General features: G+C 54.9%; 3 protein-coding genes across 10 annotated transcripts in view; all 3 read left to right on the forward strand.

Annotated features, from left to right (window-relative positions):
- KIAA1671 (KIAA1671 ortholog) overlaps positions 1–9728 on the forward strand; it is an 80150-nt gene extending 70422 nt beyond the window's left edge. For all 5 annotated transcript variants that reach the window (XM_086761230.1, XM_086761233.1, XM_086761231.1 and 2 more), the window contains 6 exons: positions 3851–4106; positions 6134–6308; positions 7194–7321; positions 7695–7834; positions 8016–8098; positions 8623–9728. In XM_086761230.1, the coding sequence (XP_086617356.1) occupies positions 3851–4106; positions 6134–6308; positions 7194–7321; positions 7695–7834; positions 8016–8094 (778 nt within the window). In that variant the 3' untranslated portion in view covers positions 8095–8098; positions 8623–9728. The remainder of the gene's footprint in view (positions 1–3850; positions 4107–6133; positions 6309–7193; positions 7322–7694; positions 7835–8015; positions 8099–8622) is intronic.
- Positions 9729–12967: 3239 nt separating this feature from the next.
- Positions 12968–17740, forward strand: CRYBB3 (crystallin beta B3). 3 transcript variants are annotated; one of them, XM_086761394.1, is made up of 6 exons: positions 12968–13723; positions 14887–14966; positions 16309–16427; positions 16587–16719; positions 16844–16986; positions 17467–17740. In XM_086761394.1, the coding sequence occupies exons 1-6, from the start codon at positions 13438–13440 to the stop codon at positions 17630–17632; spliced, it is 927 nt and encodes a 308-aa protein (XP_086617520.1). In that variant the 5' UTR covers positions 12968–13437; the 3' UTR covers positions 17633–17740. The 3 variants fall into 3 exon arrangements, with proteins under 3 accessions (XP_086617520.1, XP_086617523.1, XP_086617521.1); XM_086761397.1 differs by lacking the exon at positions 12968–13723 and adding an exon at positions 13788–14105; XM_086761395.1 differs by lacking the exon at positions 12968–13723 and having other exon boundaries at positions 14115–14966.
- Positions 17741–19931: 2191 nt separating this feature from the next.
- On the forward strand, positions 19932–23476 carry CRYBB2 (crystallin beta B2). Of its 2 annotated transcripts, none has more exons than XM_086761475.1 (6): positions 19932–20209; positions 21041–21116; positions 21547–21665; positions 22372–22546; positions 22923–23065; positions 23165–23476. In XM_086761475.1, exons 1-6 carry the CDS (start codon positions 19932–19934, stop codon positions 23331–23333), a joined length of 960 nt encoding a protein of 319 aa, XP_086617601.1. In that variant the 3' UTR covers positions 23334–23476. The 2 variants fall into 2 exon arrangements, with proteins under 2 accessions (XP_086617601.1, XP_086617602.1); XM_086761476.1 differs by having other exon boundaries at positions 20108–20209; positions 22372–22504.

A 23476-nucleotide genomic window follows, 5' to 3' on the forward strand; every position in this document is an offset into this window, starting at 1 on the left:
TGATGTATTTAAGCATTAATAATGGAAATCTTCCTGGAATATACTGAAACTGCTTTTGGTTTGCAGTTTATTTTTTATAAAGCAGGCAGCCTTCCGCCGGGACAAGTGCAGATGTTCTCCTCCTCTTGCCGTGGGTGATTCGAGCACGTCTCCGTGTTCGGCCGCCGCCGAGGCAGTCGTCTCGTCCTCTGCTCGGTGCACAGGCAGGAACTTACAGGGGACTCTGATAATTCAGCTTTCCTGTTTTGCCTGGCTCACTTCCCTTAGACTTTATATCTCGCCAGGCACGCAGCCCGTGGTGTGGCATTCCTCACGCACCCCGATACGCCCCCGCAGCCGGCGGTTGGCCGTAGGCTGAACCCATGGCTGACAGCGCAGTGGAGAAACAGGCATGGTGACCCGCGTCCTAGGAGGGCAAACGGGGAGCCAAGCAACGTCTCCGGCCTGCTGCTGCTGTCTGGAGGAACTTCCAGTTTCTGGCATTTCCCAGTATTTGAGTCATGAAGCCATTATTTTAGCCCCCTTAGGAGTGTTTCATTAATGCATCTGTGAATGAACTCATTTGCTCTGGGAGAGGAAGAGAATTTTAAAATAAAAAGCCATGACTACATGGCAACAGGATAAACACAGTCCTTTTGCTAGGTAAGCCTCTGGGAAGGTGGAGGAAGGATGGATTTCGGCTGGAACTTAGTCACCACGCGAGTGAGCGCAAGGGGCTGCGCTTGGCTGGTTGCAGTAGGCTTTGGCAAATAACCCTGTAGAATGGAAGGAGGTAGTTTAATTTGTAGGTGTTAACTGGATTTTTCTTACTTTGTTTAAAATACATTATTTTTATTTTTTCTCAGGTGCTCTAGTAAGTGTTTCCAAGCTGACATCATAGCAAATTCTTACTTTTAGATGAGAACAGTCTTCATAAGGAAAAACTATTCTGTTTTCCAGAAAGGGGACTGTGTTTCTTAGGTGATGGAGCTATACAGCTCTGACTTCATACGGCTTTAGCTATTTGTTCAGATGCTTGAAGCTAGACTAGAGCAAAGCTCTGGAAAAGAAAACCCACTGTAGAGTATCAGCTACCTGTAGATGGGAATCTGCAGTTACAGAATAAAGGGCATTTTTAAATGGCCGTTACTTCGTGTGTGATGCCCTAGGCAAGTAGTGAGAGCTGCCTTTTGATTATGACTCCGCAGCTATGTAAAAATGTTTTTTTGACTCCTAATTTCAGGTGTTGAAGCAACGCATTCTATATGGCCTCTGAGCCATAAAGCACCGAGCCTCCGAGCACTGTCTCGCTAAAACTAACTCTCTATTAATTGCAATTAAATTTAAGGTTGATCTTAGTTTGTTGCGTATTGGTGATAACCATTCTGCTGATACTTGTGTGCACTCCAGGCAGCATAATTTTTCAGAGCAGCATCAGTAAATGACACCTGTTGAACATTGCTGGCAGCTTACAGATATGCTTATAAAACTTGAAATCTTAATGAAGTGACAGGAAAAGATGCATAATCATCTCAGGAATGAGAACTGAAAACATGTTTTAAATGTCAATATTTGATCATTATTCTGAAGGGAATTTCTCCCCTAATTTGCTGTTCAGCTGGAAAGGATCCACTGTGCATAGCAGTGTTTGTACTTGAGTCACCCGTGCGGTGATCAGCTGTGCCACAGTGAGTGTAAAGCTGGTGCGAGAAGTCCCAAGGAGGCTCCGTGAGAAAGGTTTGTGTATTAGAAACCCCCAATCAGTATGAATTAATCCGTATTTCCATCATCCCTTACTCCCAAATGTTTCAGTTTGAGCAACTGTACTGAGTTGTGTAAGCTAGGATGTGGAAGGGAAGAGGCTTTCTGGAGACACGCACGTCAGACAGGGTCCTTTCGGTGTACGTTTTAATTTCCGTGAAGGGTGATAAGTCTGCAGACTGTCTTTCATCTCTGCGTTCTTCCATATTCCAGTGCATCTAAAGCCTAGTGCTGCAGATACCAGCAGCAGATACTAGACAAAAACTTCCCCCTGGAGCTCATTAGTGCCAGTTCTTAATTATCCTGGGGCCCGCTGCTAAACGGGGGAAGAGGCATTCCCTCTGCTCGTGTGCTGGAAACCCTCTGTGCAGCGTTCGCTCTGCCAGGCTGGAAATGGTATCTGCTGCTGCTGCTAGAGAGCTGTTGGCAACGGGAGACCCCTGAGTGTTATCCTCCCAACATTGCTGTCACGGTGGGCTCTACCAAATGCGAAGGGCTGTTGTTTAAAAAATGTGCATGTATTCATACATACGTGTTCAATTTTTTGTTGTTTTAGGACAGTTTTCCTAGATATTTGTTCAAGAAAAGGTGCTTAGTAACAAAAGATGCTTATTAAGCAGGGAAGAAAAATCTGAACTCCTTAAATACTTTAGGTTTTGTTTTTTAAACTAAAACCTAAAATTTGAAGCAAGACAGCCCTGTTTTCACTGACCGTAGAACCCTTACTGTGTTCCTACAGTCTCCTGCTGCTTGAAGGAAAAACCTGAGTGACAAAGGGGGAGACATAAGTGTACAGCTTTCAGTCCTGACCCCACAACTCGTCTGTTAGTCCAGGCAAGGGGCGGATTCCTAGGAATACGCTGGGAGCATCGCACCGGGGCGCGGGTGCTGCCGCCCTGGGTGCTCTCCGCGAAGCCTCTGCTCCCAGCGCCCTGCCTTAGGGTGCCACCTGCTGCCCACCGCTCCTGCAGCTCCTGGCACCCTCCTGCAGCTGCCGTGGAGGAGCTGTTCTCTCAGGGCAGCACCAACAGAGACACTTCTTTCTGTCACGACACGAGGGCTGTAATATTTTTTTTAATCCAGTGTCTGTTAGCATCTAAAAATCACATCCCAGAATGTTTGAATCCTCTGCGCTGCTGAAGATGTTTTGGTTTCCTTCGAGTCATGTGAGATGGAAGTCACTCACACCTGGTGCTTGGCGCGCGTGGAGCGCAAACCGTTGCGGGAGCTGCCGCAGGGGCTGGGGCCATTCCCAGTACACTCACGTTTTCCTCGGGTCCAGATGTGCAGACACAGCCTTGTTGGGATTTCAGAAAAAGTGGGCGTACATTTGTTGTATCTGCTGTATGTATAAAATAGATATTGATAACAGATGAATATGAATTAAAGTAACGCTAATACAAATGTACTTGTGGTATATGTATCTATTAAAAAGTGCCCTCCTAGGGAGAAGATGGGCACGTGAACAGCCGGGGTGTTGTAAGGTGGGCTCTTGTAAAGGCTGCAGGCAGCTTGCAGTGTCCTGCAGGACTTCACTTCCAGTCGAGGAGTGTTTATTGTTTTGTACCTGTAAGCATTTGTATGTATTTAAGACAGTTTTGGATGAGCAAGGAGGAGAACCTTTCAACAGTCACTCTTTGCCTGGGGCCTGCAAACAGGGTATTGCCCTTCGCAGTCCTTTCAGATGCATTTGAGCTCTGTACAGTGCCAAAGCGCAAGGTCTGCTGCTCTCGTGTATCACCTGGGCTAATTGCTTGGGGCTTTTGAGCAGCTTGCTGTTTGCCTCCCCTCATTTGCCTGTGTACATTTGAAGGGGCCTTTGTGCTGGGGAGGAGCAATAAAAGCATGTTACGATCAATTTATTACAGTTTATCTGCATACTTGTATTATTCAATGCACTGTGAATCCACATGTGTAAAAAGCAGTGATAAAGCAAGTGACCCACGCCCTTGCTGCTGGTGCCTGCTGCCTCCAAGGATGCCTTTTTCACCTTTAGCTGCAGTTTCAGTTCTAACTTTATTTATCATCTGCTGAGTGTGCATGATCCAAACTATATTTGCATGTATTTGTTACCCTGAAGTCTCATAGATTTTGTTTTCTTAATTTGCAGCTTTGTGCCTGAATCTCCTTCCTCAGAAAACGATGTCATTTCAACAAGAAAGCAGCCTCCAAACAGCCACCCATCTTCACTGTCCTCTCAAACGGAGCCTGCCTCCCTGGTTGACCACCATGACTTCTCAAAAGACCAAAGGAGCAAGAGTTTGGACCGTTTCAGCACTGACATGGACTCTACTGATGGGACCGACTTACCTCCTCCAGGACATGCTTACCCTGACGAAAAGACCACTGATTTCTCTTTCATTGATGTAAGTTACCATCATGGGAAACACAAGTCCTCCTTTCCTGTTAACTGTTGTTACCAGCGTTAATCACAGCGAAGCAGTATCTTCTGAAAACTGTGCACCCAGTCTTCCTCTGCCTTTTCTTTGTCACATTTAATTTTCCCAGCTGACTTCCTTCCTGGAAGTTTAAGGTCAAAGCTACAAAGTTCTTCTAGTTCCGGTACTGCTTAGGTTCTGAGAGATTCCAAAAAGCTATTGCCCTCAGATAATGTGTACCAATGGCTTAATGAAGTTTCTGTTTCTTTTTCTGCTCCTTAGTGAGCAGTTACAGGAGAGTTAAATGGCTCTGAACACTGGAAACATCATTAAGTAACACAAATAGCTAGTGACTGCTGTGCTATGAGCCATGCAGATTTAAGGCTATAAAGACATTTACTAATAATTTTTTTTTTATTTACTATTGGTTTCTTTCAGTAGTAGCTTACAATTGCATTGTAAAGGATTTTTTTCTTTGTACTTAAGAATCTTGCAGCGAGTATAAGAACATAATTTCTGGCCATACCAGTTAGATGAGGTTTCGTGCTCTTTGAAAGCATGAACACAACTGTAGATTTTCAGTATAGCACCTAGGAAATACTGCTTTTTCTTTTTTAATAAGAGTTGGTGCACCTTTTTTTTTTAATTATTATGTAATACCTAATGGCAGATAAATTGGTAAAGTGCAAGATTCCCAACTTAAACGGGTGGTGCAGCTGCTGGGAAGCTGCCTTGCCTTGCCTTGCCTGTCGAAGTGCCATAACGCCTTCTGAGTTGAGGAGCAGGCTGCTCTGCGGAACGTAGGAAGCATGCGAGCAGGTTTGTGCTGGAGGCAGTTTGGTCTGGTGCAGCAGAACTGACTGGTAAAATCACAGCTGCTTCCTGCGCAGGCTGCTGGAAAGTGCCTCCGGCCAGCTCTGTTCTGTGCTGGTGCTGCCGTTTTCGGGGAACTGCAGAAACCTGTGTTCTGCTGAAGTAGGTGCTGCTCTCGTCTTGCAGCCCCCTGGCTCTGAAACGGAGGCCGCGTTTGGTGGTGCGTTGCTTTGCTGCACGTGCCCTGGCCTTGGCAGCAGTGAGTAGTCCTTCAGCAGGGTATCCCCAGTGCCCTTTCCGCTCTGTACGGGAAGCGTTAGTAGCCCAGAACGGCGCTGATGGCATTTTCTCTCAGTGGTTCTGCAGGCAGTGGAGATGGCCCTGTACTGTGCTGTTCCCTGGACAGCTCAAGGTGTCTCTTTAAACCATTAGTACCTTCAGTGCAGCTGGGAATATACTGGTTTAGTGAGCAGTTTATTCCTGACCCGAAATCTCTTGAAAAGAAATAAGAACACATCTTCCAAAGAAGAAGAGGAAGCTCAGTGATGTTTGGTGATTACAGGCAAGTCTCTAAGAACAAATTGCTTTAAATAAATAAATTACGGCTCCTTTTGCTCTATAAATGTTTGCCTTACCGTCATGCACAGAGATGGAGGTATTTGAAACGACTGATCACAGAAATGTTCTGAATGCCGTGAGGCTTAACTTGCAGTCTCCTTGTTGCTGGTCAGCAGCTTGAATGTTCTGTGGATAGCAGCCTGTCAGAACAGTGAAATTATAGCACTCTGCTACAGGAGAATTTTGTGTAGTTGCTCTTTTTAGATCCCAATCTTCTTACTGGCCTTCAGCTGTTTCTAGCTAGTAAGGCCTGTATTCTTGAAACACTCTAGGAACCAAAATCCTATTTATTGCAGTTATTTTTTTTATTCTCAGTAAAATAATTAATGCAGATCAGGCATCCGCAGCCAAGAGAGATCAAAGAATCATCATTGCACCCAGTTAGCCACAATCTAGCATGTCCTCATCATAAATTCTCTTTAATATAGTTTTAAGTAACTAGAAGAATAATAATCCGGAAAATTATATATAGTTTAATTAAACTGAATGGGTTAATGCATTAAAGTAGGCTGGGAAATCATTACAGAGATGATGACTTTTTTTTTCAGGCTGATTGAAAGTAAAGGCTTTATTTCTTTTTATAGCAAACCACTATTCTGGACTCCAGTGCGCTGAAAAATCGTGTACAGCTCAGCAAGAAGAGACGTCGTCGGGCTCCTATTTCCCACTCGCTTAGAAGAAGCAGAGGGCTGGAGTTTGAAAACAGATTTTCTTTGACGGAAGAACCAGATAGTACCTGGATGTTTAAAGATTCCACAGGTATCCCTCAACTATCTGAAATAATTAGCTGTAATCAACTTGGTTTTAAGGGCAGGAGTTTCTCAGTGGTGTGACATCCCTGAAGTTGCATCGAGGTTTAACAGCAGCTTCCTTTTCCCACCTCTGGGTCATCCTCTAAATCAAGCCTTCTCCTCCATTCCGTGGAGCCTGTGGAGCGAGGGGAGCCACAGCAGCCAGACCCACAGACGACCAGGGTGAAGGAGAGCTCCGATGCAATTTCCTTTAGCTTTTACCTGCTAACTTAAGAGAATTCTGTTTCCTGAGAAAACACTGAGTTCAGAAATCGCTGTGGTTGGAGGCATTCCCTAGCACGTTCTTTATAGCTAAGCCCATGTGTAAGAGCAACTGTGATTGTTCATATTCTATAGGTGCTCATAAATATCCTTTCTTTCTGGCATCTGTAAGAAGTACTACAGGACTAAAGAGGCCTGGTTAAGGGTAAATCAACTCCTTCAAATCCATCCTATTAGAAATGTCCCCTCCTGGCCTGTCCTGTTCCTTAGGCTGCAGTAAGGAAGTGTGTCGGAGTTGAAAATCCTTGCTCATCGACGTGAGTTAAGGGTTTAGTGCACACGCTCATTACAGGTCCCTGCTGTAGCACCATTCACTAAATGAGGAGCACCTCCTGCTCCCTCAACTCTGTCAGCTGGCAATCGTTGTGTGGCTGCGTACTTAGTGTGTTTGTTGCTGTGATCTCTGAAGCATTGAGCCCACCCCTCTGGTGCATTAATATTGCTGTTAATACAGCTTTGAATGGATGGAGAGATCTGGAACAAGGTATAGATGAAAAGCCTGCTGACTAATGCCTTCCCCCCTCCCCCCGCCTTTTTTTTTTTTTTTTTTTTTTTTTTAACAATTAATTAGAAGAGAAGAAAACTATGCAACAGGAAGATTCTGATGAGGAAGACAAGGTACAGCATCCTGTGAGATCGTCTTCTGTGCACGCTCAGAGACTTCCCGTGTTTCCAGGAATGGACCACTCCGTTCTCAAGGTGAACATCGGCAGAACGCCTCAGCTGAGGGTCAGAGCGGTTCAGCAGCTGCAGGCACTCCTGGAACAGAGCTAGGAGATGTTGCTGAGGACGAGAATGTTGTTTGTGGGGGGTGGGTGTGATGTGTAGAAAAGCCTTGCAGTTATCTTTCTTACTTTCAGCTGTTGGCTAGGAATATGAAGTGATCTGGGAAAAAAAAACTTTTCAATAGCAAACATGCTTTCAGAACTGCATGGGTTTATAAAGTTTATTCACTGATTCCAGGCATGGCTTTTTTTTGTGCTTTATAAATCTGGGTTACTTGGTTTGCGTTCCAAAGAAACTCTGAATGCTGCCTTAAAAAGGAACTCTTTTCTTTATTTTTATTTTTCAGGCTCAACTGCGGAAAAAACAAGAGTCTGAGAGTCCTGGTGAAATAAGTTCTGCTCAGCTGTTCAAATCCCCTAAACCACAGCTGCAGCTTGGAACTCCTGGTAGCAGACTGCTGCCCTCCAGCGTGGAGAAGGAGGACAGGTGAGAGGCTTCACCAGCTGCTGAGACTCATTTTGGTGGGGAAAAACAATAATGCAAGCAGGCTTCCCAAGCCTGCAGGGGAAACTGTGTATTTCTTTTTTTTTGTTGTTTGTTTCTCTAATGGGTTTTCTTTAAACAATAAAGAGGTTTGTTGGTTTTTTTTGGGTTTTTTTTTTTTTAGGTCAGAGGAAAAGTCTCCTCAGTGGCTGAAGGAGCTGAAATCAAAGAAGAGACAGAGCCATTACGAGAATCAGGTTTGAAAAGGTAAAGAGAGGCTTTGTTAAGTGAAAGTGTGCAGTGATGCATATGCACGTGGAAGGTGTTTCCTCAGTGTGTCAGTGTAACCACTCTGTAAGCAGAAGCATTAAAGCAGACTTACCACGGAGTGTGCATCCGGAATGTAAAGCCTTTCTGTGTTGAGGTGGAGCAGTTTTCCTAGAAGTGAAGTTTTCATTTGCAGGGGATCCAGTTTCACTGATGCTCTGCACATAATTTTATTTTAACAACACTCTGTCTGTTTGTGCTGTGACTTCATGGTGCTTCCATCAAGCAAGAATGAGTCTGTCACTGAATAACCAGGGCTCGCGCACATGTTGTAAACCTTGGAGTTTTGGCAGTGTCTGGGCAGCTCTGGAGCATTTACTGCATTAAATGGGACAAGACCAAGATGACACTACACCCGTTACGTGCCCTTGAGGAGGCTTTCCTGTTAGACACGGGGAAGGGTCTGACTGCTTGCTTGACCATGTCATACTGTTACTTCAGTTGCTTCTGTTTTTTCTTTCCAGGTAGCGATCCTACCTAGAAGAAGCTAAAGGAGTTTAACAGAAGCCTTAACTCATCTGAACCTACAATTCACGTGTCATGTTGCTGCTGTTTGCTTCCTGCCTCAACTGCTATGTGCATGGTGCCTTCCTGTTTTGTGGAGAAAGCTGCTTGATATTCATAGTCAAATACAAAGCTGTGGGAGGATAGGCACTTTAGAGCTGCCGGGAAGAAGAGCCGGTGGTTCGTAGTTAGCGCTTCGGAAAGTCTGGAAGGATGTGATATCTGATCTAGGAGTGCTGGGCACCAGAGAAGTCCCCTCACTGTTGAACAAAGACTATGTAGGTGTTCAGCACTCAGAAGTTTGACTTTTGGTGGATACATCAGGTGTAAGGCTGGGCTTTGTGTTTGTTTATGAAAATAACAATTTTAATCAAATTTATCTTTTTTTTTTTTTGTGAAAAAATAGTAAGCTCCTATTTAGAACGAAGTTAGTGGAAGGTGAGAGTGAAAGAACAAATTATGTTTACTGCCATATTGAAAAAGGAAACTTGATTATTTTTTGTAAAATGTATTTTTGATTGGCTTATATTTACATGTGATCTGCTGACCTAGCAGGTGAATATAATTTTTAGATGAACAAAATGTTAACTTTTGTCACTCTTGAAATGGTATATTCTGTGTTTTGTCAGCATGTGGAGTAATTGCTTCATTGGAATGTCTTTCCTAAAAAGGATTAAGCAATAATGTCAACCAGTTCTCTTTAGAAAAAAAAAAAAATGTAAATACTGTTTTTATAACAAAAAAGGAAGGGAAGAGGGAGGATGTTACACTTATATCAGGGTTCCAGTTAATTGTTGAATGTCACTTTAATAGCAGTTTGGATAGTCCCACTTCATATTTTTATTCGTTAATCTGTAAATACCAGGTTTCAGTTTTTATTTGTATGCTGATTGTGTGGGATAACCTAAATGTGATCTTCAGTTTCTCAGATGATTTACTTTTCTTCATTTGGTAAGACCGATGTTCTAGTAGTGGTGTAGGTATCTCACGCATAACACGGGTGTGATGAATGTCACTAATATCGCAAATATGTTAATATCTTTGAATACAGATTCTGAAATATCAACCAAGGTGTCCATGTAAGACATACTTTATTCTTTCCCCAATTAAGTGCTCTTTTCAGTAAAAATGTAGCCCAGCAAGGGAGGTTATTCTGTGGTGTTGTCGCGTGGGACAGCGTGGCAGCGGTGGGGCTGGAGCGGGAGCAGATACCGCTCCTCACGTTGCGCTTCCCGCGTCCTGCTGATGGGCTTCTCTAGATATTAAAGATAAAGCACCAGCACTTGAACTAATTTTCCTTTTTTAAAATTATCAGCGTTTCGGAAAGCTTGATTTGCGTGGGGTTACAACAACGGTGCGTCTGCTAACCAGAACAGCACGCCTGGTCTGCTGTCTATCGGGCTTGTAGCTGCCAAAACCATGTGCCAATTCTTCTCGTGGAGGAGTCACAGATGAGGTGGTTTTTAGTCCCAGTCTGCTCGTAGGAAATAACAGCAGTATGCCAGGAGACACGTCCTGTATGTGCATCTCTCTCTCCCAGATTTAGTTCCGGTGGCAGCTCCTGGTACTTAATGGAGATGAAAGGAATGTGTAAAAAATCCTTACTTGCTGCTTTGCCCTATTTCACATCAGAGCTGCTGCCACTGTTACGGTTTTACAGCCCTTTCTGCTACCAGTGAAGACATGATCACCCAATTTCTGCCAAGCGTTCCGTTTTGTGAGGCTTCTAACCCTGGGCGGCGGGAGAGGGGCTTCATCTGAGCGCAGTCACCACTGTTAAAGAGAGACTCTTAGCTCATTTCCAAATGTTGCACATATTTTCTTCCCTCTTCTTTAGATGATGGTGGGAGAGGCGACTCTTTCAGATAAGCTCTGCATACGACTCTTTCGGGACTTTTTTTTTTTTTTTTTTTTTTTTTTTTTTTTTTTACGGCAGCGCTCAAGGTGTGCCGGCTGTTGTACGCCCCATGCGACGCGCGCTTTGGCTAGCCCTGAGCAGCAGCGAGGAGGCGCGGGAGGAGAATGCTGATCGCTGTCCGTAGCGTTAGCAGATGGAGTGGGGCTTACTTTAAACAGCATCCAGAAATCAGGTAAATTCCCCTGCCTACGAGAATATTGACGCAGGCCTGGGTTTTGAGTGCAGCAGGCTGGCAGTGTTGCGTTACCAGTAACTGGAGGATTTAGTGGTTCTTGGCCCAAAGGGGAGGGCCAGAAGTTCTGTCCCTGCAGCGTTGGCTGTGTGTGAGGAAGCTGAGGGCACGAATGCTAGGTTTCCACCAAGCCCTTTGAATGTGTTTGCATTTCCACATCCGCTGGGACAATGCACTGAAACTTACTGTATTTGGTAGTTTAACCTACTACTGAGAAATGTTCAATGCTTAAATGTCTGATTAAAAAGCATCTTTAGAATGTTGTTGAATGGGAAAGTGTTTTTTCTGCTCTATCATTTCTTTATATTGTACATGGATTAAATATCTGTTTCCTTCTGTTCAGGTTATCACTCTGTAATAAAAGATCTATAAATATGTTATTATTTCCTAAATGATATAGCATACTGTAATACACTTTATACAATTCTATTTTAATTCCAAATAACGCTTGTGAATTTTTTATGCTTTTACTTTTGCCACATACTTTTTTTTGCTGTTAAGCTGAGATGGGAGTGAGCTCTCAGCTTCGGTGCTTTCGTCAGGGATCCTGTTCCGTTTGTTGCCAGGACCTGTCCTGGAGCGGGTTCCAGCCCTTGTCCCGGCCGTGTCTGGGGGATAACGGACGTGATGGAGGCTCTGGTGCTGCCCGTGGAGTGCGGGGCCCTGACAGCTGCTCAGCTTTTTTTGCTTGCTTAAAAACCTGCATCGGTAGAGAAATGTTTTTTAGAAGTGAAAGTACATGGTCTGTGGAATTTAAAAATACTTTCTGATTGCACTTCTCTCATTATTACCAGAAGTCCTCCCTCCGTTTCAGTTTGTCATTTGGAGATTTACGCTGTTGCTCTGTTTCTTTCTATTGCAATCTCCAGTTATGGATTTCTTCCTTCTAACTTTTCTGTTGGCAAATTCATTGTTTAAGGTCTGTGTAGCGTTAATTGGAGCCCGTGGCTGTTCGGAGTCGTGCTGTGTTGCTGTGCTTCCTGCAGAGAGAGAGGCGACGTTTCTGTTCTTCAGCTTTTGAAGGCCGAAACGTTTTTATAAAGTGTCCTTACAGGTACTGACCCCCTACCTTTCTGCTTGCACAAAAGTTTGCTTTACCCTCTTACTTGTTTGCAAATAATTACTGGCAAACTGTGAAAGGCACGGTGGGTCAGATTTCTAGGTGCGGACTGTTAATCGGCTGTCTCATCTGGAGCAGCGGCGTCGGTTCGGTATAACCGTTGGTGCCTGTGCCGGCGCAGCCAGCTGGGCCGCCTGCCTCGCGGGTTAACGCGGGGACGTGGTTCCATGTCGAGCGGTGGAATGGGGAGCTGACACACCGAACCGGCTGAGTGGGATCAGGGCAGGCCTGAGACAAATATCGCATAAATAGTTTTAAATACAATGCTTCAAAAGTCTGCGCCTCCGTAAAGGGCACTGCTTTCTCCAGGCCTTTTTCCCTTCGCTGTGGAGGAAAGCGGGCGCTGATACCAGGGTGCCGGTGCCCCTGGCGTTACTGCGCGCAGGAGGCGAGAGGCAGGCATCTGGCTGATCCTCTGGAGCCCGGGGACCTGCGTGTGCAGAACTCCGGTGGTCCCGGGCCAGCCGTGCTCTGTGCCCCCGCCTTCACCTTCCTGAAGGACGCGTGGGCAAGCCACAGGCATGGAGGCAGCAAAGCAGCCCGCAGCCCCGCCGGCGCCCAGGGGTGAGGGATGTGTGGGGTACGTCACCCACGTCACCCCAGCCGCTGCCTTTGGGGTGAGTGCCGCAGGGGGGTCGCGCTGTCCCAGATAGAGATGCTGTGAAGGAAAAGCAGATGTTTGCTTTCTCATCAACCTGAGCTCTGCATGCACAAGAGCTATCAGTTGCTTTTCCTCCATCTTCATGTAAATTTAAGGAACAAAGATGGGCTTTCTGTGAGGACAGGGCTTTGGGGCAGAAACCAGCCTCCGTGGCGCTTTTCTTGAGGATTTAGGGATACGATGTTGTGAGACCTCTCAGCTGGGACTGCCGAGTCCAGGAACCTCTGGTCCAACGACTCCTGCGCGCACTGGTACGAGTGGAGGCGGTGAGTGGTGGGTGTCCTTTCTGAGGTGGGGTTAGAAAGCGCGGTCGTGGTGAGAGCGCCCAGCCGCGCCTGTCCCCCCTGTTTGTACTACATAGTTTCCTAAGTAACAAAGCTGTTCTGGCTGTTGCGTGTTGTACTGTACAATTACGGTTCCAGTTTAGCTCCTGACAGATGTTAAGAAAAAAATCAACTTTCTATCACTGTGCTGCATGCATTTCTCCAAGGGCTTTCAGAGGCTGACAGCGAAAGGAAGTTGGGTTCTGTCAGGAAGACAAATCAGTGAGATCCAGTGCCCCTTCTGTCGCATTTTGGCAATTGCCTTGTCAATGTGCGAGCTCCCCCAGTTTGGGAACGGGGGATTCATGGGCGGCGCAGCCGCTCCAGAGCCAAGCGTGACGAGGGCGCTGGCAAGGCAGGGCCGGTGAGGAAATGCTGCGTTTCCGATCTGTGGAAAGCAGATGCTGTCGCTTTTGGTGAAAGAGACAAATTCATCTATTCCCTGCTCTGCTTGGAGTCTTCCTTCTGCACGGAAGTGATTTTGTATTTTACAGCCAAGCAGTTTCACATTCAAAGAAAATATGAAAACGTGCTGGGCTCTGTCTGTCGGAGCGGTGCCGCACCCCGCGGGCGGGCTCCTGTGGGGAAGGCCGGTCTCTGCAGGGGTTTGTCCCGTCCCTCATCCGAACCCGCCGTGGCGACAGAGAGCCCGTTGGAGACGGAGTGCGGCGCTACACCGCGCTCTGCGTGGATTGTCTCTTGTGCCGGGCTTGGTCCATCGCCTCCGCGCCTCGCCGCGCGCTGTGCTGGGGCCCGGCCTCCCCGGCAGCGCGGCTGAGCACCGGTGGTGTGCAGCCCAAACAAACAGTAAATATTTCGCACACTTTTTTTTTTTTTTTTTTTGCTTTGCTCTGTGCTTGGTTTCTAGGCTAAACCCTCCTGTGAACTGCTGATGGGAGAGTTTTCCAGAGAACCTGGCAAGAAGCAGCGTGAACGTGCTGATGTGAGTTTTGACGTTAATCTTCTGTAAATCGAGTGGCACATTTTTAAGGGACGGCCGCGAGAAATCTGAATGACGTTTCCATGGCACGCTGCAAGCCCGCGCTATTGAGACGAAATCTCATGGATGGAATTCAGTGGACGCAGCTGCTGTATCAGCGTCCAAATAATGTGCTGTTCTGTTCAGAAGCAACCCATAAATAGCAGGGCCGCCCGCGCCGGCCGGCAGAGCGGAACCACGCCGGGAGAGGTAGCGGCGGCGCTGCTTGGACTGGAAGGGGCTTTAGGAAAGAATTAGCGCGGCTGAGTTGAGGTCTCGCCTTGTTCACGCTTGGCGAGAAGCGGTGCCGCAGGGTTGTGGTTAAGGACGCCGGTCAGACTCGGTTTCTTTTTTTCGTCTCCGGTTCACCTCTCGGCAACCCCTTGCGTTCGCGCGGCGAGAGCGGACGGGGCAGGCGTGTTCGGCCGGGGTGCAAACATTCCAGCAGGAACTTTGTGAGATGTTCCTGGAGAGCAAGGAGGGGGCTTTCCCTGCCCTCCTACCAGCGGCTCCGGCTGCCGGGCCTGGTGTCCCCGGGACGCGGGGCGGCGGGAGCAAGGCCCAGCCGCCAGCCTTTGTGTTACTGGGGAAAGATCTCAGCAGCTGGAGCCTGAACCCTGGCAAATTCCTGCTGGAAACAAAGCACGGGCTTTTAGGCAGGAGGTTACCGAGCAGGGGTCAGAGAGGGGTCCCGTGTCGCTCGGAAGACCACGGTGCGGCCACGGGCTCTCCGGCGCCGCGGTGATGCTGGGTGAGGATACGGGGCCCGTGCGCAGGAGGGAGAGGAGGATGGATAACGGAGCGCTCCCTTCTCGCCTGGACATCCCTGGGGATTTACAGCCGCTCGCTCGGGGGCAGCTGCGTTCACTTCTGCGACCTGTTCCCGTGCCCGCTGCATCTTTTCTGTTTCCTTAAGCGCTGTACGATTTAAAGGCCGCTACCTGACATGGAAGCGGCGCCGCGCTAACCTCCTGCCCTTTGGGTTTTGCAGGCACAATGACCGAGCAGCAAAGTCCCCCCGAGCAGATGGCGACTGGGGAGGGTGCCGGCGAGCGAGCTGGCAATTACAAGGTATACTGGGGGCAACTGGTGACGGACGGACTTGGGGTGATGCTGCAGGTCCCCGTGCCGTGCAGCGCGCGTGCGCCAGGCTGGTGCTGGTGTCAAGGCGCTGCGGGTTGTACTGGGGAGGCAGGCGGCCTCCGGCTCTCCCAGTGCCGCAGCGTCACTGTCACCGCCCCGATAAACCCGCTCCTCGCCCACCGAGCCGAGCTGCGCGGGGCTGCGGGCCCGGGAGGGAGGCTTCGTCCCGGGGTTTGCTGCTGGCTGGCAGGAGGAGACGCTGCACGCTGCGTTTGGTCTGGTGCGCAGCTGCGCGGCGTTTTAATCCCGGAGATAAAGCATCCTGTCACGGCGGGGGTCGGCTCTGGGTTTGAGCGGTGAAATTCCCGGTGCGTTTTTTTTAGGTTACAGTTCTTGTGCCCGTGGGTTGGTCAGAGGTAGATCGGCCGCGGGTGTTGCAATGGTTGCAGCCCTTCCCGCAGCTCGGGAAGCCGGGCAAGGCTGCTCCTGGCCGAGGGAGACTGGAGGTGGGAGCAGAGCCTGCGAATGGGGCCAAGAGGTGCCGGGAGCTTGGGCTGCTTCTTGCTTTGGGGTGGAAGGAAGTTCTGGGGACCACGGGGGTCACCCCCACCCCTTGATACCCCTGTCACGCGGTGTCTGCGGGAGGCTCTGCCCTTCTCCCAGTCTGAGGGGTTTCAGTTGGGACCCCTTTGGGTCAGGGGCTGGGGGGTGCCTGGCCAGTGACGCTCCTGGTCCCCAAATTGTGCTGGGCACCCTGGGCCCTGCTCCCCACCACACTCCGGCCGCTGGTACTGGCTCGAACTCGTCCTGCAGCTCAGCCTCGAAGCTCTGCTGAGAGCGGGGGGTCCTGGGGAGGCATTGTGGTCTCTGCTTGGCAGGGTTTAGACAAACACACCCTAAAACGAGCTTGTTCCAGGCCAGGGGACCAAACGGATCTGGAGGGAGCGGTGAGCAGGAAAGGATGGGCTGTGACCACGGTGGGGCCCATGGCCTTGGAGGCCTCTTAGCACAAACCCTCCGTGTTTTCCATGCTGTGTTTGAGGCGGTCACCTTGTTTCAGCCCGGCACGGATGAAACGCAGCCCGTGTCTTACCACGCAAACCTCTTTGGCCGGTGCCTGCCTGCAGAGTGGAGGCCAGGAGCCGTCTGCTGCGGCAGACGCACGTGGCGGGATCCCACCGCGCGGGAGAGGAGCGACGCTGGCGCGGGGTGACAGGGACAGAGGGGACGTGGCCGGAGCGCTTCGCTCTGCCGCTGCTCGCGTTTGCCGAGGGCCGGTGCAGGGCGTCCCCCCGCAGCGTGGCTGCAGCAACATCTCTCCCCGCTTTAGATCACGATCTATGAGCTGGAGAACTTCCAGGGGAAGAGGTGTGAGCTGACGGAGGAGCTCCCCAGCATCACCGAGAAAGACCTGGAGAAGGTGGGCTCCATCCAGGTGGAGTCTGGCCCGTAAGTCTGGGGTGTGGAGGCTGGAAAAGCCCCGGGACGGGGGGAGCCGGGAGAGCACCCCTCACCTCCCGCTCACGGGGGGCAGCAGCCCTGCCCCATGCTGGGGCGCTCCCCCCGTGCGGGGCTGGCAGTGCCATCCCCGACCCCCTGGTCCCTCAGGTGGCTGGGCTTCCAGCGGCAAGCCTTCGCCGGGGAGCAGTTTGTGCTGGAGAAGGGGGACTACCCGCGCTGGGACTCCTGGTCCAACAGCCGCCACAGCGACAGCCTGATGTCCGTCCGTCCCCTCCAGATCGTGAGTACGGCTGTGATGGGGACGAGCAGCTCGGTCACAGCGGTGGGGACCACCGGGCTGGGAGGGTCGCGGAGGGCTGGGCACACACAGGGTAGGGCGGCCCCTGACCCGTGCGTTCCCCCAGGACAGCCCCGACCACAAGATCCACCTCTTTGAGAACGCGGGCTACACCGGGCGGAAGATGGAGATCGTGGATGACGACGTCCCCAGCCTCTGGGCCCACGGCTTCCAGGACCGCGTGGCCAGCGTCAGGGCCCTGAACGGAACGTAAGGACGGTGGCACCGGGGGCGTGCGGGGGCACCCCTGTCCTGTGGTACCGTGCTTGGTCCCCCCGGGGTGGGGGCACAGCCGCTGCGGCTGGGACGGGGCGGCTGTCCCCCCCGTGCTGCTCGTGCCCATCATGTCCCTTGGTCCCTCCCCGCTGCCGCCCTGTCCCTGGCCCAGAGGGAGTGAGGGGGCCCAAGCAGCGTCACCAGGGCTGTGACGGCTCCTCGCCCCGACCCAGGGCTCCGCTGGGCACTGCTGCAGGGGCGGGGAAGCCATGGCCCCTTCTCGGCCCTGGGGTCCCCAACTGCTCCTGGCACGGTGGCATCTCCCAGCCCGGCTCCGCAGCCTTGTTGCGGTGGCCCTTGGCGGCGATGGAGCCGTGGCCCTGGGCAGCGCTGCGTGGCATCGCGCGCCTGCGGCTCCATCACCGCCCGCTGCAGCCCCCCGCCCCTGCTGAGCGCGGCCTCCGTCCCCTGCAGGTGGGTGGGCTACGAGTACCCGGGGTACCGGGGCCGCCAGCACGTCTTCGAGAAGGGCGAGTACCGCCACTGGAACGACTGGGACGCCAGCCAGCCCCTCATCCAGTCCGTGCGCCGCGTGCGGGACCAGCAGTGGCACCAGCGCGGCTCCTTCGAGAACAGCTGAGGGACGCCTGGCCCCGCGCTGCCGCCCGCGCCGGGGGCTGCCCGCCCTCGCGCCGTGACCTTGGTGGTTTTTTTGTGCAAAAACCCTCAATAAAACTCTGAGCTGGAAGCTGCCCGAGCCCTGCTTGGTCCGGGGCCGGGGTTGCGCTCGGGGAGGGGGGCAGCGAGCAGAGCGGTGGTCTGGGGATGGTGGGACGTGGCCGGGAGCCGTGCAGTGCCCCCAGCAGTGCCTGTGTGGGAGCGTGGAAGGAACGAGCGCGAGATAAAGGCTGCGGCTTTCCAAAAATAACCCCCGGCGCTGCTGCGGCGCGGGGCTGGCGGTGCGAAGTGGCGCGGAGCCGAGCCCTGTGCCTGGGACGGCCCGCCCGGGGCGGGTGGTCTCGGGCCTCCTGCCAAGGGTTTTCCCGTGACTCTGCCCCTTCCCAAAATATCTCCCCAGCCTGGGGAGCCCTGCTGCTGGGTCCTTCCCCGCTTTCCCCAGCCCTGCCCGCTCTGCTGCGGGACAGCGCCCAGCCCGAAGGGTGCGGGGGTGGCTGGAGGGTCCTGGGGGACACGGGCAGCGCAGTGGTGGTGGGGACAGAGGGGCCCCGGGAGCAGTGGGGATGTGGGGAATGGTCATCCCTGGGTGGTGCCAGGCCTTGTGAGGCCCAAACGGGGGCTCACCCCGCGGGGTCAGGGCTGTGCCTGGCCCCAGAGCCCTGCGGGACCCCCGACCTGGCCCTGAGGGAGCTCCCCGCCAGCGCCTGGGGTGGGTGCTCCCTGGGGATGGTCTCTGACGCACGGGGCAGCCGTTCTGGTCGCCAAATGTGGGGGTTAGCGGCCACACGCTGGGGGACCCCTGGGCCCGGGGACCACGCAAAGCTGGCGGCAGAGGTGGGAGATGGGCTGGGGGCGCTTCATGCCAGCCCCGGAACGGCTGCTCTGCAGCTTTTCATTTTGGGCTCGGGTTTGCAGCTCTCAAACGGGATGGCGTGGCCCTGGGTGGCAGAAGCTGCTTCCAGGACAGTCGGTGGGGCGACTGGGGCCCCGGGCCGGCGTGGTCGCCCGCGACATCGCTGCTGCCCGCGGCTGAGCCGAGCTAAAACCGGGCCGGCACGGCCAAGGGGAGGGAACTGCAGCCTGGCAAGAGCCCTGCCAAGTGCTGCATCTGCCGCTTGCTGCGGTGTGCGAGGGGCTGGGATGCGCCGGATGGCAGCCGCAGGGATGCAGGTGTCCTGCACCGGGACCTGGGGCAGGTCTGCGGGGGTCCTGGGCCGGGGACCCCGTGAATCAGCCTAGGACGATGAGGGCAGCGGCTGCATCCCGCCGCGGTGCCGCAGCTGGAGGTGCAGGGAACAGAGATGGCTCACGGCAGGGCCGGGAGCGTCGCAGGCGCTTGCTCACAAAGCTGACCTGCCAAAACCTGTCTGTGGCATGCTGTGACTTCTTGTAGAGCTGCCCGGTCGCCCGCGGCCCTCACAGCCCCGCGGGGCCACATCACCCACGGTCAGGGTGGCTCCAGCACGTCACTGGGGCCAGCGGCACGTCCGTTCCGGGCCCCCCCAAGAAATGTTGCGTGCGGGAGAGAGCTGGTTTGGGCCACGTGTGGCACTTGCTGGGGTGACGAGGGGGGTCCCGCTCCTGCAGGGGCTGAGAGGGGCCTGTGGGTGCTGTGCTGGTGTCTGTCCCTCCGCGAGGAAGCTCACTTTGCTACAGCCAAAATCAGCCCGCAGCCCTGACGTGCCCCCCCCAGGTTCCCCGGCAGCAAAACACCAGGGTGGACGTGTCCCCCGCTGCCGACCCCGGCTTTGTCCCAGTGTGACAGAAGGGCCTCGCGTTGCCATTCCCGGTGCCCCATGGGGCTGGGATGCTTCTCAGGGACCCCAAAAGGCTGGGGGACAGCAGAGGGGGAGCCCGACGCCTGGCTGAGGATGCTGCCCCGCGGCATTGTGCCGCCAGCTCCTGCCCAGCCCCGAAGCCCCGGGTGGTCAGCGGGACGTGGCGGTGGGAAGGGGCTCCCGTGGTGCCCCCAGGCCCGGGACCCTCGCGGGGTCCCTCGGTGGCACGGGCGGCGGGGCGCGGGCGCACACGCTCGCCGGGGCTGCAGACGCGCAAAGCCAGGCATTTACCGGTTATTGACGGCGGGTTTTATCGCGCCCGGAAAGAGCCAACCTCAGCAGATTTCGGCGGCCGCAGCGGCGGGGCAGCTGGCGGGTTCGTCGGGGGGATAAAATCTCTGGCTCCAAAACTCCTGAAGCAGGGCTGGCGGGCGCTTTGTTTGCGCGGGCCGGCCGGGGTCTTGGCACGCATTCGGCTGATGCATGCAAACTCCAAATCTCCTTGCCAACAAACCCAACAAAGCGGGCGACGCGAATGTGAAAGCTAATGAAATAACTCCCCGGCCTGGCGTTTGGGGAGACAAAGGCCGCGGCCGATCAGCTGACCTTGGTTTTCATTGGGTTTTAATCCAGCATTCTCGCTTTGAATCACGCTTTAACTATTTTGTAAATAGTTTTGGCACCGTTCTGCTGCGGCTCGGTATAAATTCCACCTCTCAGCCCCAGCCCTTCACTGGCTCAAGCGGGTACTGGTATAACTGGTAAGACATTTCTATTTATTGTCCTCTTTTTTGTCGTTGCCTCCCCCGATGCTGGAGCTCCATCCCGCAGCGCCAGGCCGGGGCGCGGAGGTGGCAGCGGGGTGCAGGCATGAGGGGCTGAGCTGGGGGGACCGTCCTGTCCCTGCAGCCCAAACTGGGTGGCTAGCGCAGGAGTACTGGTTCTTGTTTTACTGGGAAGGAGCCGTTCTCACCCAGTCTGGAGCCCCCTCAGGCACAGGGGGTCCTGCTGGCCGTGAGGATGAGGGTCTCTCGCAGGGGGGCTGTGGGAGCGCTGGGCACCCGGCACAGGCACAGCCGGGGCGAGCGGTGGGAGCAGCCCCGGGGCTTCTCCCTGTCGCCCGTTTGGGCACCCGCACGGGACGAGGGCTCCTCGCTGTCGCACTTTGGGCAGGGACAGCGGGAAATCCTTGGCCGCGGGGACTGGGCTCCGTGAGGAATGACTCGGGAACACCCTAGGCTCACGGGTCCCCTCGCTCCGGGCTGGAGACCTTTGCGGGTCCCACCCTGGGTGATGCTGCCCCGGGACCATCGCCTGGGCTCCTCCATGAGCCCGGGGCAGTTTGCGGTGCCGAGCAGCCCTGAGCGGGGACTGGCCCTGGTGATCCCGGTCTGCGCCCACCCTGCCGCGAGCCCCGGCCCTGCACCCCTTTCCCTTTTCCGTGCAACTGGGCAGCACGGAGCAGGCAGCGGCAGGGCGCCGGGTGGGCTCTGGGATATGGACGGGGGGATATGGACGGACACGGGGCCGTAGGCACAGCGCAGGGCGTGTCCTCGATGGCAGCTTTTAACCTTGCACGTTTTCCTCCCAAGGCAGCGGACAACCCGGCTTATGATGGCTTCCGAGCACCAAATGCCAGCCTCCAAGCAGCAGCAACCCAGCTCCAAGGTCAGTGCGTGGCTTCCCGGCTCTGCGGCGGGGCCAGGGTATCCTCCGCCTCGCTGGGCGCCCAAATCGCCCCCCGCATGGCCTGGGACCCCGGCCGAGCTGCCATGGTGCAGCCCCTCGCCAGCACCCGCAGTGCTCCCGGCCGGCGCCAAGCATCGGCGGCTGCGGTGCCCGGCCGCTTGCAGGGGGATAGGGGAACAGGGAGCGGGGTGGGCGACACGTGGGGTTTTGCTGACATCCCAGAGCGGGTGGGAAGGGATCAGCTCCCAATCTCCCGCCAGCGCCACGGAGACAGCAGATCTGCACCCCGCTGGCCCATGAAATCCGTGCTGAGCGGGCAGCACTGGGCGCCCGCGGCTGCCCCGGTGCCTCCCCAACCCGCGGTGCCAGAGGCGACGCGCCCCGCTCTGAGGGCCCCGCTCTCTTCCAGATCGCCATCTTCGAGCAGGAGAACTTCCAGGGCCGCTGCCATGAGCTGAGCGGTGCCTGCCCCAACCTGAAGGACGCCGGCGTGGACAAAGTGGGCTCCATCCTCGTGCACTCCGGACCGTACGTGCCGGGGGGCTGGGGGAGCGGGCGGAGGGATGTGGAGGGGGTCTCCCCGTTGCTGGTACCCCCACCGCACAGCGAATTTCATGTGGCCAACGCTGCTGTGCTGCTTGCCCCAGTGCCAGTGTTGAGCAGGGGGTGACAGGGTTCCCTGGGCGGGCTGGTGTCCCCCAGCCCTGCTCGGTGGGAAGGATCCAGGAGGGGCGTGGGCACGGGCACAGGTTGCAGCGTTACCCCCAGTTTGGTTTCCTTCCTTTGGGGGCGTAGGGACGGGGGGGGAATGGCCACCCCTCAGCAGTTGCCACCTCCTGTTCCCGTCCACCAGCCGACCGCGGAGAGGGGCTCTGCTCCCCAGGCTGGGGGGTCTGGGCAATGGGGAGCCCCTGGAAAGCGTCGGGGCGAGTTCCCCGCCTGCGTCCCACAGCCGGCAGTGCGCTGCACCCAGGAGCAACGGGGCAGCTGTGGAGCACCCCGGGACCACAGCCCTGTCTGGGACGTGTGGGTGATCCCGTCCTTCTGCGGGTCCCCGGGGACCAGGGATGGGAGGCCGCCACGTCTGAGCATCCACGCCGGCAGCGCTGTGCTCCTGCGGTGCCGTTGCAGCAGTGACCTGGGACACGGCCGGGGGCGTTTGCCGGGGTCAGCGCCGGGGTGCCGGACCCTGTGCCGCTGCCCCGTCTGAGACTCGTCCCCCGCTCTCTTCCAGCTGGGTGGGCTACGAGCAGGCAAGCTGCAAAGGGGAGCAGTTTGTGTTTGAGAAGGGGGAGTACCCCCGCTGGGACTCCTGGACCAACAGCCGGAGAAGCGACAGCATCACTTCCCTGAGACCCATCAAAGTGGTGAGAGCACCCAGACAGCCACTACCCACCCGCCAGACCAAGGTCTGCAGCCAGAAATCTTCCCCAGCCTTCCCCCGCCCTCCCCAGCCCCGCGGGCGGAGGGGCACCCCCTCCTGCGCACCCTCGCCCCAGCGCTCGGGGCCCAGGGAGCCGGTGGGGGGGTCGGAGGGAGCGCGGGGACGGGGGCGCTGGCAGGTGACCCCGGAGCGGAGGATGTCCGCCGGTAAGTCCGGCAGCGCCCGCGCGGGCGCCGGCTCCCTGAGCCGGACGGAGGGACGCCGAGCACCCCGACGCGGGTGGGCGCGGCGGCGCGCGGCGCCGGCCCCTCGCCTCGGTTTCCCCATGGCCCTGGGCTCTGCCCCTCCAGCCCCGGGTGCCGGCTGCCGCTGACGCCCCGTCTCTGCTCTCCCCGCTACAGGACAGCCAGGAGCACAAGATCGTGCTGTACGAAAACCCCAGCTTCACCGGCAAGAAGATTGAAATCATCGACGATGACGTGCCCAGCTTCCACGCCCACGGCTACCAGGAGAAGGTCTCGTCCGTGCGGGTGCAGAGCGGCACGTGAGTACCGGGGACGGCGGGGAGCGGGCGATGCCGAAGCATCGCGACGCGGTGCTGCGCCGCGGCGACGGCGTGTGACCCCCGCGCTTGCCTTGGCAGGTGGGTGGGATACCAGTACCCTGGCTACCGGGGCTACCAGTACCTGTTTGAGAAGGGGGACTACAAGGACAGCTCAGATTTCGGCGCTCAGCACCCCCAGATCCAGTCGGTCAGGCGCATCCGGGACATGCAGTGGCACCAGCGCGGCGCCTACCACCCCACCAACTAGAGCCCCCGGCCCACGCCGGGGCGCAGGGAGCGGAGCAAGCTTTCCCCCCGGCCGCCGCGGCGCCCCCGCGGCCTCGCCTCCCGCCTCCCTCCGTGTGATGCCCACCGCTGCCGAAGCAACAGAATAAAGCTTGGAGTTTCAAA

Source organism: Chlamydotis macqueenii, chromosome 17, assembly GCF_036417535.1.
Source record: "Chlamydotis macqueenii isolate bChlMac1 chromosome 17, bChlMac1.mat, whole genome shotgun sequence".
Lineage (NCBI taxonomy): Eukaryota > Metazoa > Chordata > Aves > Otidiformes > Otididae > Chlamydotis > Chlamydotis macqueenii.